The sequence below is a fragment of the Cydia amplana genome, chromosome 4 (genome assembly GCF_948474715.1).
Source record: "Cydia amplana chromosome 4, ilCydAmpl1.1, whole genome shotgun sequence".
Classification (NCBI taxonomy): Eukaryota; Metazoa; Arthropoda; class Insecta; order Lepidoptera; family Tortricidae; genus Cydia; species Cydia amplana.
Genome location: NC_086072.1, coordinates 15303215 through 15318655, shown reverse-complemented (window position 1 = coordinate 15318655; position 15441 = coordinate 15303215). Strand labels below are relative to the sequence as shown.

Genomic DNA, 15441 nt, shown 5'->3' with positions numbered 1-15441 from the left:
TTCTTTAAACTACTTTTCCAAGTAAGTACCCAAGCACAATAAGTAACGTGGTATTCAAGAGTTCGACAAATTTACGTAACCCTTCCGATATTTTAATCGTAATAACTTATCAAGTAGAATCCTTCGTACAACTTTGATTTCAAGGGGTGCAAATCTACCGCAAATGAGTTCAGACAGCCGTGAACGCCGAACGAGACGTTTTTGCGCTAGCGACTGTAGCGTCACCTGGCGGGCTTAATCCTGAGGCACTTAGGATTTTGGGAAGCGGCTGCCTAGCTGTTTTAAAAGACGTATGTCATGAAAATCTTATACATAATATATATGTTATATATGTCGACACTGCCTTTCTCTGCAATGTATTGATATATTTTGGGGTCCCGTTGTTTCGCATAAAGTTTTAAGTCATAATGTATTGTTTGTCATATTATCATTAGTCATAAAACTAAAAACCGTTAACTTTTCAGGATTTTCGTTAGGTTATCCTATAGAATAGATAATAATGACTAAAGAAAATGCGGGCAAACTATACATTTTTCCCTTAAAACATTTTGGGAAACAATAGAGACCCATATATTTTACTCACTCCCTTTTTATCTCTATTGTTTATTAATGTAATAAAATTACAGTAAATACGTATTTATTAGTTTTTATAATTATGCCCAACCAAAAGAGACTTAAAGGAATCATGCGACGCGAGATGCAACATAGTTTCATCATAGCTAAATAAGTAGGTACTTCCTAAATTTATTTCTAGATTCAATTCAGCGTGTACGGGTTCTTACTCCCCCCTCCCCCCCCCCCCTAAACACCCGAAACAAAGTTTATTATCGTTGTAAAAATTTGATATACTAAATTAGAATATTATCTCCATTTAGATCTTTCTTGGCGACATTGGATTAGTCAACGTTTTGAGATTACAACGGTTAAAACTGGCACCGAGCATTTCTTCAGAATGGACGACAACCTGATACCTAATCAGTGATAAGAAAGTGTCGATAACGATACGATGGCCGTGTAAAGGATGATTTTAAAATGACATTCTGTGAAATTCTTACTTTTAGTAAACACAGGTAATAAAATACGAGTAAATAATAAATATCTGGGGACAATCTTACCAACCTAGCCCTAAACTAAGGAAACCTTGTACTATGGGTAGGTACTAGGCGGCGAAATACATAATATTTCAGCCTATATACGTCCCACTGCTGGGCACAGGCCTCCTCTCATGCGCGAGAGGGCTTGGGCTATAATAGTCCCCACGTTAGCCCAATGCGGATTGGGGACTTCACATACACCTTTGAATTTCTTCGCAGATGTATGCAGGTTTCCTCACGATGTTTTCCTTCACCGAAAAGCTAGTGGTAAATATCAAATGATATTTCGTAAATAAGTACCGAAAAACTCATTGGTACGACCCAGGATTTGAACCCGCGACGCGTTCGATTGAAAGTCGAGCGTCATATCCACTCGGCCACTACCGCTTATATATACGTATATAAATAAATACATACTAAACATAGAAAACACCTATAACTCAGGAAGAAAATATTCGTAATAATACACAAATAAATGCCCTGACCGGGATACGTACTTGGGACCTCCAGCTTTGTAAGCAGGGTCACCACCGACTAAGCTACGGAGGCCGTTAAATCGTTGGTAATATAAATATGGAATATTAATTATTTGCATCCGTTGTAGTGTGTGTATCCTGGCAGGGTCGCATGTGAAATACACACACTACACCGTAATATAACGTTATTTTAGTCCAACTTAATCTAGTTGATCGTGAAGACGTGAAACTTATTCAGATTGCAATAACAGGTTATGAATTTGATCTCGTCTTGTTATGGATAGTCATATCAGATTACTGTCAGTGTTAAAAGTAACCTTCCTGCATTCGCACGCCCTTACCGCTAGTCTACCAACGCTTCTACCTTCCAACCACTTACGAACGCTTGAGAGCAAGAACATTGCGAACATAAATACCCCCTGTATGTTGTTATCCTATAGATTAGTTAAGACGCACCTTCAAACTAGAATGGTCAACGTTACATTGTAGTCAAATTGTAGTTTTTAGGAACACTAAACAATTGCACCACTGTTTATGAACGTAAACTGTAATTTACCGATTTAATGACTCAGCTACACCTATTCATAAATTATATCGGTGCATGGTAAATATAGAGCATATATAACACAGATAATGCCTTGAGTGAAGTGAATGTAGTGTAATATTTTGAATATTTTGACAATGTGATTATAAAACAACCCTGATGAAATCTGGTAAGTCAATTGTTGTGATGACTAACTATACATTTTGTTGTCCTCTTAATATTATGACTGTAAATTTAACAAGGGTATGGACATTAAAATCCACATTCGTCAGCTGGTTTCGCGATCTTGTTTTAATTTGCGTAAAATATCATTTTGCTCTTATTCTTTCACAAATTCTGATTAATTTTGAGTCTCAATCTATTTGTTACCAGGATCAAGAAAGCTGAATTTAAATGTCTGACCCTGCAAAATTATCCCCTCGGTATTATCCCTACTAATCTCACGAGTATACATGGGACAGTAACTCTGACTGTCCGTCTGTTACCACGCTTAAATGGCTGAACCAATTCAGATGAAATTTAATATGGATTAGTATGGAGATAGTTTAAGTCCCGGGGAAGGATATAGGGTAGTTTTTATCAATCATCATCATTATTCCACGGTAACGAAGTAGCGAGCACAAGCTAGTAAATAATAATGTCTGTTTGCAGATGTATTAGCAGTGGCCTTGTGGTGGCTGCTACCGACTATATGGGCCGGAGTCATAAGAGATACCGAGGACGAGCCGTGCCGGAGCTACTCTCTTAACAACTTGGTTTACCTTGACTGCTCTGACAGAGAACTCACTGAATTGTCAGACAATTTAAATTACGATGTACGTATCCACAAAAAATACATATATAGATGGTCAAACCAATTTGTCAGTAAATAAGAACAAAACAAACTATACTCATCCTTTTCTTTTGGGTGCTAGTACTGGTGTAAGACAAAGATAGTATGATTCTCTCTGTCTATGTTTGAAATAAGACAGTCCTTTGACAAACTATATATTGTTGTAAAGGATCATAGAAACCAATTTTCCTTAATTTATATTTACAAAATTGAACTTATGATATGTATAAGTAATCGAAAATATATTAAATTCACTTTTTTTGTTACAGGCCCAGGTTTTACTTCTTTCGAATAATAATTTCGAAAGTTTTCCTAGTCAACTTGAAATGTTTTCTCACGCAGAAAAAATAGACTTGTCAGGAAATCGACTGAGTCGTCCTCTGCCAAATTTTTTAGTGAACATGCCACACTTGCAGACCCTCAACCTGTCTGACAACAACTATGAAATCTGGATAAGTGAAATGCCTAATAGCAATCTAGAATATTTGGACTTATCCAAGAATAAGATTACCCAAATTCATGACGATTCCTTTAAAGAAATGACTGGTCTGCATCATCTTGATTTATCAGAAAACAGAATTGCTGGCCTACAACCAACATTATTTTCTGGAGCAACGAATTTGCTCACTCTCAGTTTATCCAGAAATTCCTTTACAAATGTCCCCGTATTCCAAACGACTTCATTAAGAAGCCTTCATCTAAGTAACTGTCTAATAGGTAATCTTAACGTCGATTCCCTTACAGAAATGACAACTTTACTAGAAATTGACCTGTCTTTGAACCAAATTGAGAGCGTGCCGGACAATTTCCAGTCTCACACTTTGCAGAAATTAGATTTAAGCTATAACGAGATTTCGTCGCTTACTGACCGCACCTTCTCGGCATTACCCAACCTTGCGGTATTGGACTTGAGAGGCAACGAGTTCAAAAAAGTTTGGTCGTCCGCATACTTCTCCTCAAACCCGTATTTGAGGGAAATACATGTAAAAGGAAACCGATGGAGCTGTGAAGGATTTGGCGTAAACTTGCTTCTTACATATGAGTACTTGACAAGGGAGCCGTCAAAAGTTGTAGACCCAGCTTCTTCATTAATATGTTACTCGCCATCTAATGTGACACAATTAACATGGCAGAGGGCTTACATTGAGACGTGGCACCGAGATGGGACGTCGGATGAATCGTATATGTTCATGGCTGTGATGGTTGGAGTGATCATTGGTGTATTAATTACATCATTCATATGTCGAGGACTGATGTCTCTTAGCAAACCGGAGCCACCAAGACCGCCGCCCACGGAAACTGCGGCTCTGAATGGCATCAGCATCACACCTCAGCCGCGTGTCGAGGCCTTGGTAATGAGAGTTCCCCTTCATGACGAAGATCTCCCTCCTTCCTACGATGAAGCGCTTCTGATGCCGCGATTAAACTCATCCTTTCATTCTCTACCTGACTTTGTGGACGAAGTCGAAGAGCCAATAGAGCGTAGACACCGCAGGTCTAGGTCTATTGGAGACCTTACTGAATCTAGACCTAGAATAAGTGACAGACGCTCAGTAAGACACACAGTTCAAATTCGTATAAACTAATAACTGACTAGATGTTTCATAAGTTGAGTTAAATGATAAACATGTTTTACAGTAAGTACATAAATATGGTGCTACTTTCCCGAACTAGTGCGAGAAAGAGCACTTTCCGTGCGTATGTCAAAAGTTTAAAGTGCCATATGTACTGTAAAACGTTGTACGATACACGTGCGAATAGGTAATTCGCAACTCGTGTCGATTTTAAACACTCCCTTTGGTCGTGTTTTAATTTATCGCCACTAGTTTCGAATTTCCTCTCTGCACTTGATTCGTAAATATCTTTATTAATGCATATTTTTATTGTACATTGAACTTTAATAATGTCCATAACAATGTAGCATAAAAATTATACTTTTAAATTGTGTACTAGTGGTGACATCTATTCAGATATTGCGGACATGATTTAATCAATAAATGAGCCGAGAATGGAGGATATCGTGAGACGCTACTACAAAATAGGATACATTCTGATTCTTACTTATAGTACTAGATGGCGCTGTTTAATATAGAAAGTAAAATGTAGTGCAATGGATATTAAATTGTAGAAAACAATCAATACCTATTGATTTTATTTCGATAAATTTCGTTATAGATTTAAATTGTAATGCGATGAAATTGTTTTTAAGTTTATGTAAGGTAATTTATTATTAAAAGTTAATTTATTAAACATGAATAAATCTTAATGTAAATGATTGATTTTTCATTCAATATTTACCAACCCAGAAACTGGCCAGTCTTCCAATTATGGCCAGATTAGACATACTTGCGATTTCTTATCTCTTTATCAATGATAACACGTCATGGATACCTATAGCTCATACTATGGAACCACCTGCTCCGCATCACACGTGTTATGTACAAAATATTAAAATTTAATTAAAAGGGAGGGGAAGGGAAGGGAATTCTAAAGAATATAAATAACCGCTTAGTGAAAATCTGCATTATTTACATATGTTTGTGATACATAATCGCTGTGAATTTTTTCACTGAAGTGTTATATGACTAATCTTTCCTAGAAGGGCGTGGAACAGTGCCCAAATGGCATAAGTGGAGAAAAAAGCATATTAATTTTATTAAGTGACCATGTTTTATATATTGGAAAGGCGAAATAATAGTAAATAACCGGCTTTTTTGGACATAACATTTTGGTAAGATATTCTTTTTAACTTACCTACCTATTTTTATAGGAAACCTGCAGGCAAGACACCTCTTATAAACACTATCTCTCTCTTTTACTCTTATAGACTAATGTCTTGAAGGTGTGTTATTTTTTTTATAAATCTAATGATTGAATGAACTTTGATTCATTCAGTCCAAAATACAGTAATTAATATAGTTTTAGTTGGATTAGTAACTTAAATTTGATGTCACTGCATGTGGCAGTGTAAAAATAAGAATAATAATATATAAGTATTTATTTAGTATGAATAATTTACGATAGATAAAATACCTATCATAGTTTTGGTTTTTATCGTAACTTGAAAATTATAAGGATGACAACCGGAACAGAAAAATTAACTTTAATATTTTAAGTAACCAAAAATTTGTGATTTACAGGGAAAACGGTGTAAAGCCTTCGACTTGTGATGAGTACAAGTACATGGGACGTTGTTAACTATGCAATCGTATGTTCAAGAGTTGGTTCACGGTTCTGATAACGGGTACGTAGACTCTGTAGGCACGACCCAAATTTACCAACTTATCCTACAAACTCGCTTATATCAATAGCTGATAAAATAGATAATATTGTTGTGTACTCGCTATTTATTTTCTTTTTTTGCGGCTGCTGATATTTTGATAATAATTGGTAGGTAGCTGAGTCCGATCACAAATCAGACTGACCAGTTTTGTCTAACTGTACGTGACAATTTTACTAAAAAATATACCACGCAGATGTTCATAGATCGAAATTTATTGGAGCCTACTAACCAGTTCTTTAATTACTTAATAAATTAAGATGATTTCTGATTCATTTCAGATAGGAATGTCATAACACGATGAATCATCAACTCGTACTTGTGACAGCATGTGTTCTGCTGCCTTTGCTGACACGAAGTTCGACCTTCCTGGATTTTGATGGCAGAAATTCGAATGAATTGTGTTTTATCTGCACTTGCAATGATGATAGAACTACTATAGACTGTTCTAGAAGAGGTCTCACTGAAATACCGGACGGATCTGGTGATATGGTAAATATTGTGATTAAATCCAGATAAATGTGAATAATTTTACATACTTTCTAATTATTAATAGTTTCATTAATACTTTCAGGTACAGAAACTAAATATTTCAAAGAATGAAATATCGGTTTTTCCTTCAAATCTAAGCAGATTTTATAACTTGGTTACTCTTGATATCAGTTCGAATCAACTGAGAGATTTGCCAGACGATGCTTTTCATAATCTTACAAAATTAGAATCGCTAAATTTATCTAACAATGAATTCGAAGAATGGTTTAACTTGAACGCAAATAATTTTATCAAACAGGCCGTGAACTTGAAAATATTGGATTTATCGCATAATAAATTTAGGACACTCGGAAATTTGGCCAATCAAGAATTATTGATAAGTCCTTCATTGGAAACATTAATCTTGAACGATTGTGAAATCGAATCCATACACGGCAGGTCCCCATTGAGTGGACTTGACAACCTAAGAGTGCTAAAATTGAACAACAATCCTCTGTTAAGAATTCAAGGCATGGTATCAAATGGTTTGAAAAGTCTTTACCTGAGCAATTGCCTACTGACTACGATTGGTCATAACGATCTCTTATACTTACCATCTTTAATATATTTGAGATTATCACGAAACTTTAGATTAGATTTATCAACTGCTAGTACAAATTTGTTTTCGGATTCCATTAGATACCTAGATATTTCATATTGTAACATTATGCTGCCCAGCCTACAAGGATTCCCTAATTTAAGAAAAGTGTTAATCAATCACAATATGATTAGGTACTTACGAAGTAATGAGTTCATAAATAATAGTAAGCTTGAACATTTGGACTTGTCGTATAATAATATTGGGTCTCTAAGTTCGGACACCTTCAAAGGACTCAGCATATTAAAATATTTGGACTTATCGTGGAATGAAATTGCGAATGTACCTGAAGACAGTTTATTAGACATGCCAGCACTGACGTACATCAATCTTTCAAGAAATTATTTCACAAGAGTTGGACATTTGAGATCTTTATCCTTGAACACGGTGGACATGAGCCAATGCGAAATCACTACCATAGGAAAGGATTCCTTTGAAGGTTTACAATCGCTAGTCGATATTAATCTCTCTCGCAACTTATTGTCACATATTCCCGATAGTATTTCATCAAATACACTACAATATTTAAATTTGAACTACAATCGAATAAGTTCCATCAGCAACTACACATTTTTTATGTTACCGAGGTTAACGGGATTAGGTGTTATTGGGAATAGATTCACTGTTATTTGGAACAGGGATTATTTCCAGTCAAATCCGTATTTAGAACGGTTGGATCTTAGTGACAATATGTGGCGCTGTGATTGTAGTGATGATAACATGTATGATTTTTTCGAATTTGTAACCTTGGAACCTAATAAAAAAGAGGAGTCTTACAATTTAGTTTGTAATAGTCCGGCCAGCGTTATTGGACGAACTTGGCTCGAAGCATGCTACTATACATGGAATCCCACTGAAAAAGGTTCTAGTCCGGATAACGTCATCTGGTTTATTATTGTTATGATTATAGGTTTAGCTTTGTGTCTTATCTTAGTTAATGCTATCAAACGATCTATGAAACGTCGTATGACTTCCATACAAGCTGAGCGGGAAAGACAAGTGGAAGAAGCAAGAGATAGGTTGAGACAGCTGCGGATGAGAGCGGAGCAGGAGGCACTTTGCAATGCTCCCGACCCTCGGGACTTGGTCGCCCCACCATCATATGACGAAGCTCTCTCAATGCCAAAATTAAACGCGTCCTGCCGTTCTCTGTGCGAAGTTGGAATTGAGAAAACTAAAAGGAAGAAAGGGCGCAGAAAAACAAAATCTAGCGGAGACTTGCTTGAAGAGACTGAACGAAACGGAGATGTGACAATTCTGAATGATTTGGGTCGTAGTCAGACACCTGACAACAGTCGCAGGCGTAGTCGACGGAGGCGATCAGCTAGGTACGGTAGTCATGAAATAACTGAACTAGAACATTCGCCCGGGGCGCGGCGCCGACGAATGTCCGAGTTCGGCGGTGACGGTGCCGACGGTGACACAGAAGACAGTATCACTGTAGAAGTGGAGGCAGAAGTGGAGAGGCCACTGCGACCTAGAAACCGAAGTCATTCTATTTACGACGATGAACCAAGAGAGAGTAATTTTTAAAATGTCCTCTTAGCATTAACTAAATTATTTTTAAAATATACCTATACTTACATATTAAAGTTCCAAATAACATATAAGGCAAGGGCACCTAAAATACTTGTGATTTTCCTACAGACCGGTTGTTTTTAACCATAAGTAACACGATAAATATGTGCTTATATATACTCCATTACTAGCTAACCTCTATCCATATTCACCAAATAAACTCCATAATTCGACGAAAGGGGAAGAAGTCACATGACCGCTTTTCCATACAAATGTAGTCCCCGTTTGCCTTACTAGGTGCTTTTTTTAATTATTTTATATTATAAAAGTTAGGAGCTTTTAAAAATTTGTATGAGTTTTATTTTTCGCTCCCTAACACTTATAATCAAACGGAGGGGCATAGGTTTGTGTAAAATATTTTCCTTGATGTCAATAGGTATCTTGAAAGGAAAATGGGGACTACGTTTATATGGAGAAGCGGTTATCCACTAATATGCTCTTAAGACTTGTTTGTAGCAGTGATACCTATCCTACCGAGAGTATTGAATTATACTGGTTTTATTACCTACGACGCTATTTCATTTAGTTTAGACACCTACCTATCTCCATTTTTGCAATTTTGTTATGTTATCAGTCAGTAGGTACCTACCTACCTACTTAAAATTATAAGAGGTGTAATGAATTTATGGAAATTTGTAAGAAATATAATGTAAATGTAAAATTTCGGTTATCAACGATAAAATGCAGCAACGATAATAATCTTTGCCGCCTTATCTTGTTACAACTTAATCATTTATTTAACGCCATCTATCCACCACATTGGAAACCACTTACTTTACTTTATTTGCATTAGAGTATACTTCGGGCCTGCAGCGACACCTATCGAAGTTATTGTCTAACAATAAACTTTACATTTAGTAATAGATGTCGCTGGTCGACAACTTATAAATTATAATTTCTAGATTTCAAGTTGCATAGGTACTTTTGCACATTTTGATAAGCATTAAAATGGTGTGGTTTGTAACAACTAGCCTAGACACAGTGCTGTGTACTTGGAAACGTACGTAAGTGATCTAGCTCTAAGCAAGATTTTGATTCGTTTAAGAGTAGGTAATAAAATAAGTAATTTTCTACTAGGTCCTATTCTTGTGTCATAGTTTTGCACTTACAACTTTTTTTAACGAATTGATCTGTACGGGACACGTATTTTACAAGTACCTACATCATTTACCTAATTTATAAATTGCGTATTTTAGTCGTCCGTGAGGTGCATTGGGATAACTTCGAAAGCTGGGTAATTTTTAAAATGGCAATTATCTATAAAATCAGAAGCACTTCATAGCAACACTTACCCTTTTGCAATACTTCTAGCGTACAATACATATTAGTAGTAGTAGTAAACTCTTTATTGTACAAAAAGACATATTAAAAATAACATACAATTAGTAAGAAGTACAAAGGCGAACTTATCCCTTTGAGGGATCTCTTCCAGTTAACCTTTGAGTAGATGAGAGGAGAAAGTGAAAAGAGGGTGACAAATGCAGCAAAATGTACAACAAGGTACCAGAAAGATAAAGGATATAAATACATACAAAATGTATAGGATAAACATACATATATTACACAAAAAGGGATGGGGAAAACTTCTCCTTGAACGACGCAACCGATTGTGCCTGCCTGAGCGAAACAGCAGCAACATATTATGTAGCAAAGCGTGCAGCTAGCGTACCTACTGTTGCTCTGTTGCTACAGTAAAAAGGTGCTTCTAGTTTAGTAGATATTTGCCATTTTCAAAATTAATTCGCTTTGGACTGTACTCGGTTTTTAAATTTTTTAGGCATTTCTTACAAAAATTAACCACTACTTAAATAGCTAAGCTAAGGTTCTTCTAAGCATGGCTGTGAGTAATTTCCCCACAAAATGTCAATGCTCGGTCTGACCATGGTCATGACCAATTCATTTTCTAGATACGATCATCACTTGCTTTACTGAAAGTCTTCATTGCGGCAAGATAGGTATGTACTTACCTATCTTGCCGCAATTAGGACTTGTATGTAAGTTGAGGACACTTATGTAAGTGAAACGACAAAGTCTTGACCAACTGTTTATATCATTTGTATTGATTACTTTAAAATACATTATTTTTCTCCTTAACGATCTACTTTATTGTTTTGTTTTGTTCATTCATTTATAAAAAAACTTATATGAAACCAAAATTAAAAGTGATTAAATGTCAACAATATACAAGCTCAATGATGGAAAATAAGTGATCAATATACAGAAATCATAAAATGGAAATTTAAATAGGCGTATACATATAAAATAGTATAGATTACTAAAATTATTGGTATCACATTCTTAAACACTAAACTCAAAAGCATAACTTAGAGGAACTTACGTTTAGCCAGACCGATAAAGAATAAATCTCTAATAAGAAGACATTTGATAAAACATAGCCAGCTCAAATATTTATAGGGGCCCAATTCAACCCGAGAAAGTGACAAAGGGAAAGTCGTTACCATATCACTAGTTTTTTATATGTGGCAAATTGACAAAATTTGCAATTCCACATGTCACCTTCAGTCACTTATCGATGTCTATTGGTACCGGTTTGTTACTTGTCGCTGTAGTAGCTGGGTTTTTTCAGGAAAAATAAGTACACAACCACTGAAATTACAATTCAAAAATTGTACTCAAGGTACAGATGTGCTTGAAATATCTAAGCGATATAACACTGTATGTCTGTAGGATACAGTTTTGGTTTGAAACGTAGATTTCTACGAGACCATTATAAAGATACACCTAATACGACATTTACAGCTATCATGAACATGGCAACATTTTTACACGTACAAAAATATTTTACTTATTGCTCAATATACTCTCATAAATATATATACCACTAACAAAGTTTAAAATAAAGGCACTGTCGACTACAAACACACTTTGGCAGCAAAGTTTCTAGACTTAACTCACACACGCACCGACATTTTCAAATGCTTCAGCGTGATAATCCCAACGAATATCCACACAATACAATCACAGAATTTTGCCATTAGTGAAGTGTTTGCTGATTGACACTGTATAACACCAAGTGTTCTGCTAACCGAAACCAATTTTCAAGTGGTTGACTTGCGCGTGCTGTCGTCCAAGGACGGAGTTATGATGATGTCGCCGGCGTTGGACCGACTCCTCGTGACGAGTACTGGGGTTTTCGGCTTCGGCGTCTCGGTCATCTTGATTCGCACTCGACCCATGTCGGGGGAATACACTGGAACGTATTCGCGAGACGGCGATAAGAAGTCGGACACTGTGTTCTGATCACCATTCAGTAAAAGTTGGGACAAATCCATGTCAGTATTACCATTTAAATGAGGTGCTTCGTTGTCATTGATAGGCACAAAAACATCTTCACTTGATAAAGAGTGAGTGTCTTTTCGCGAATCAGGAGATGCTGGAGTAGACTCGAACGATTCGTTCTGTTTAGGCTCCTCGGCTAAGTTATTATCTTTTGAACTGCTTTTGTTTTGATTAGTGTCTCTTGGACTTTCGGTTCTAATGCCATTGTTATCTCCATGTTTAATGCCATTGCCAATATCCCCGTTCTCGCTCTTTTTTGGGTAGCTTTCATGAGTAGGTACGAGCTCATATTTACCATTAACTTTCCTTTCAATGGGAGGTTCTAGTACTGCTGGTTTACCTAATAGTGACTTATTCATATCGACCATTTCTTTGGAAGCATTTTCGATGTCTCTTTTTTGCTGTCGTAAAAGTCGCCTATCCCTGCGTTTTCTCATTTGACCTTTGATTATAGCAAATCCTATGAGCCCCACTAAAAGAATGACAATAATTGCAATGCATACATATGTACCAGTTTTATGAGGTACAGGATTTTCTTCAGACGACGTTTCCTGAACTTCCGCCGGAGTTATTCTAATTTGTTCAGAAACTGTCGTGTCCCGAGTAATTGGCGTGATTGCGGGTTTTTCAGTCGATGGTTCATCAGTTCTGAGATGCCAATCAGGTCCTCCTGCGTACAAAGTAGGTGGTGCCACCTCTACTGTGGTGTTATTTAATTCATCGTTGAATAATGGCGTGACTGGAGTTGGATGAAAGTCTTCATAATTAGGTGATATCGTGGATGTTGAAGTGCTTTCATTGTCATAATCGCTATCGAAAGGAATAATACCAGAACCCTCGCCAGATCCTTCCATCGGGTCATCAGTAGTTTGTATTTCAGCATTTAAATCCTCTGCGTGCTTGTGTATAATGATTTCAGAGTCAGTCGCAGTTTCCACATCTCCAGAACCCTCAGATCCGATATAGTCTGTATGAGATACCGTAGACATATGCCCTACTTTTAAAAATTGCTGATTATCATCGTCCTCTGCTTGAGGTTGGCCATGTATTACATTGCCATCATCTAAATCACTAGAAGCGACTAAAGGCATAGATTTCAGTTCCGTAGTCTCTTCACCAATTCTTACGGCATCAACTGGGGGTTGATCACCCATCATCATATCTATGGGTTCTGTTTCAATTTTTATTTTGCATATGTCTTTTGCTTTCAGTTCTAACCATGACCTGCTTTTAAGTTTTCCCGGAGAAGCGCATTTTACGGCATCTATATGAACATTTAAAGCCAGTAAACGATCTCGTGCTTTGATATTATCACAGGTACAATCAAGCGGGTTGCCGTCCAATTCTAAATGCTCTAAGCTAGCTAAATGACCAATATTGTTGGGCACATCTCGTAATAGATTGTTAGTTAAATCTAAAGAACTGACACTAGTCGGAAGGTGCGCAAGTGACAGCCTTTCTATTCTATTATTAGCCAAATTAAGATGAACTAATTTCTTCGCATTGTTCAAAAACTTGCTAATTTCAGTGATACCATTAGTCGATAGATCCAGCGTGACGACTTCGGTTAATCGATCGAGTTCCCGGGAAATTTTGGTGATGTTGTTGTGTGACAGATCCAGGATGTTGATGTTGTGATGTTTCTGGCGGAGAGTGAACTTGTATAGTTCGGCGAGGTTGCTGCAGGCGGCGCGATGGAGGCCGTCGCGGGTGGTTGTACAGATGCAGCCGTCCGGACAGACGGAGGACAGGACCGGCGCGAGCAGCACCGACACCGCCAGCAGGCTCGCCCATGCACGGAGTATACTCATTTTGCTTATAGACTCTGCACCTGGAATATAAAGAAAACAAAAAACTATTAATAAAAGTTCCAAAATGTTCCTTAAGACCGTTTAATCAATAAATATTTCGTTTTCGTTTCGAACAGTATTAGAAACTACGTAGCTCATACTCGACTATTTTGGGTAACAACGGAAAGATCGTTAAATCTACATTGACGATGACAAATTGTGACTAATTATATCGCAGCTGTTTCATAACGGCGTGAAATGGTTCTAGAGCTCGTGAATTTCGCGATAATCTAAATTATCTAGTGTCACTGTAATTCACGTCTACATACGTTTAACGCTAATCTGTTGCGGTCATGAACGGTATAACGTTTCAGCCGCAAACGCTCATAAACCTCCCACTAGATAAACGAATCGATACCAATTATTCACAACAGTTCGAAGTAATGGAATAAATCGCAACATCCGATATTTCCATCTAAATATAGTGGCTAGTAGATAACTGCGGTCCCCCGCAGTCTATTGCCTATCAACTCCACCTCTTCAATTAGTGCAACTGCAGTTCAGCCGGCAATTTGAATCTAGGCGTTTCCTTTCATTCATAGCAGCACCATTTCAAATTAAACGTTCATAAAGCCCACTACAAATCCACTAGGGCAGGGTTTCTTTAGGTCCATTCTTTTTCAGTCTGCGGGTCACTTTTTTTAAGTTTAAAATTTAATCAAGGCGCCCTACCTTATACTCGTAATAATAACTGTCTACGGCGCACAGTACTAGGGGATAAATTTCCCGCAACACCCCGCACTTCGGCAGTATTGTGAGACAAATTGCGCGACATCTTTATAAACACAAGTCTGTATTTAAATGGCACACGTATTCTAAAGCACAAATGTGAATTAAAGTCGTTCTGTTTCAATTCTAGGGCCACATAATATTGTTTTCCAGTATATTTGCTAAGCTCCTATAATCTGCGGCGTCAACATTTTAAACAACATTTACCTACATAAGTTACGATATAAGCGTCAATGAATGAGTTACGGAAGAGCACGGTCCACACAATGTTCCGGAATTCGCTATATACATAAATCTATTTCTAGTGGTTTTAAGCGATCTATTTCTGTTAGCAATAAACATGGGTGCACTTGGCCGCAGGCTAAAATGGCTCAATGTTAGACGGGCGGCAGGAAGCGGGCGGTTAAACGCTTGCGCGAATGCCCACGCCTGCAGCGGAACTCTACAGGGGGCATGGATGATTTATACCGCCGAGGTGACATACGAGTCCAGGGTGCTGCGCAGATTGGAATCAGAGACAGGTTAATGGCAGAAGTAGGCACTCTAACTAAAGGCGTAAATAAGTTTATCAATTTATCATATCTAGTACGCAAAGGTTATTTGGAAGACATCATGTGTTCCGTCTGTTG

The 15441-nt window shown here is 37.2% G+C and overlaps 3 protein-coding genes across 3 annotated transcripts in view; 2 read left to right on the top strand and 1 right to left on the bottom strand.

Moving 5' to 3' along the window:
• Positions 1-2142: 2142 nt before the first annotated feature.
• LOC134647270 (leucine-rich repeats and immunoglobulin-like domains protein 3) lies at positions 2143-4574 on the top strand. The gene is made up of 3 exons (XM_063501547.1): positions 2143-2283; positions 2766-2929; positions 3216-4574. Exons 1-3 carry the CDS (start codon positions 2274-2276, stop codon positions 4530-4532), a joined length of 1491 nt encoding a protein of 496 aa, XP_063357617.1. The 5' UTR covers positions 2143-2273; the 3' UTR covers positions 4533-4574.
• A 1518-nt stretch (positions 4575-6092) lies between these two features.
• LOC134647269 (insulin-like growth factor-binding protein complex acid labile subunit) lies at positions 6093-8915 on the top strand. Its single transcript, XM_063501546.1, has 3 exons — positions 6093-6190; positions 6508-6718; positions 6801-8915. The coding sequence occupies exons 2-3, from the start codon at positions 6527-6529 to the stop codon at positions 8886-8888; spliced, it is 2280 nt and encodes a 759-aa protein (XP_063357616.1). The 5' UTR covers positions 6093-6190; positions 6508-6526; the 3' UTR covers positions 8889-8915.
• A 2049-nt stretch (positions 8916-10964) lies between these two features.
• Positions 10965-15441, bottom strand: part of LOC134647268 (protein windpipe) — a 53283-nt gene continuing 48806 nt past the window's right edge. The window contains exon 3 of the mRNA XM_063501545.1: positions 10965-14064. Within this exon, the coding sequence (XP_063357615.1) occupies positions 11993-14044 (2052 nt within the window). The 5' untranslated portion in view covers positions 14045-14064 and the 3' untranslated portion in view covers positions 10965-11992. The remainder of the gene's footprint in view (positions 14065-15441) is intronic.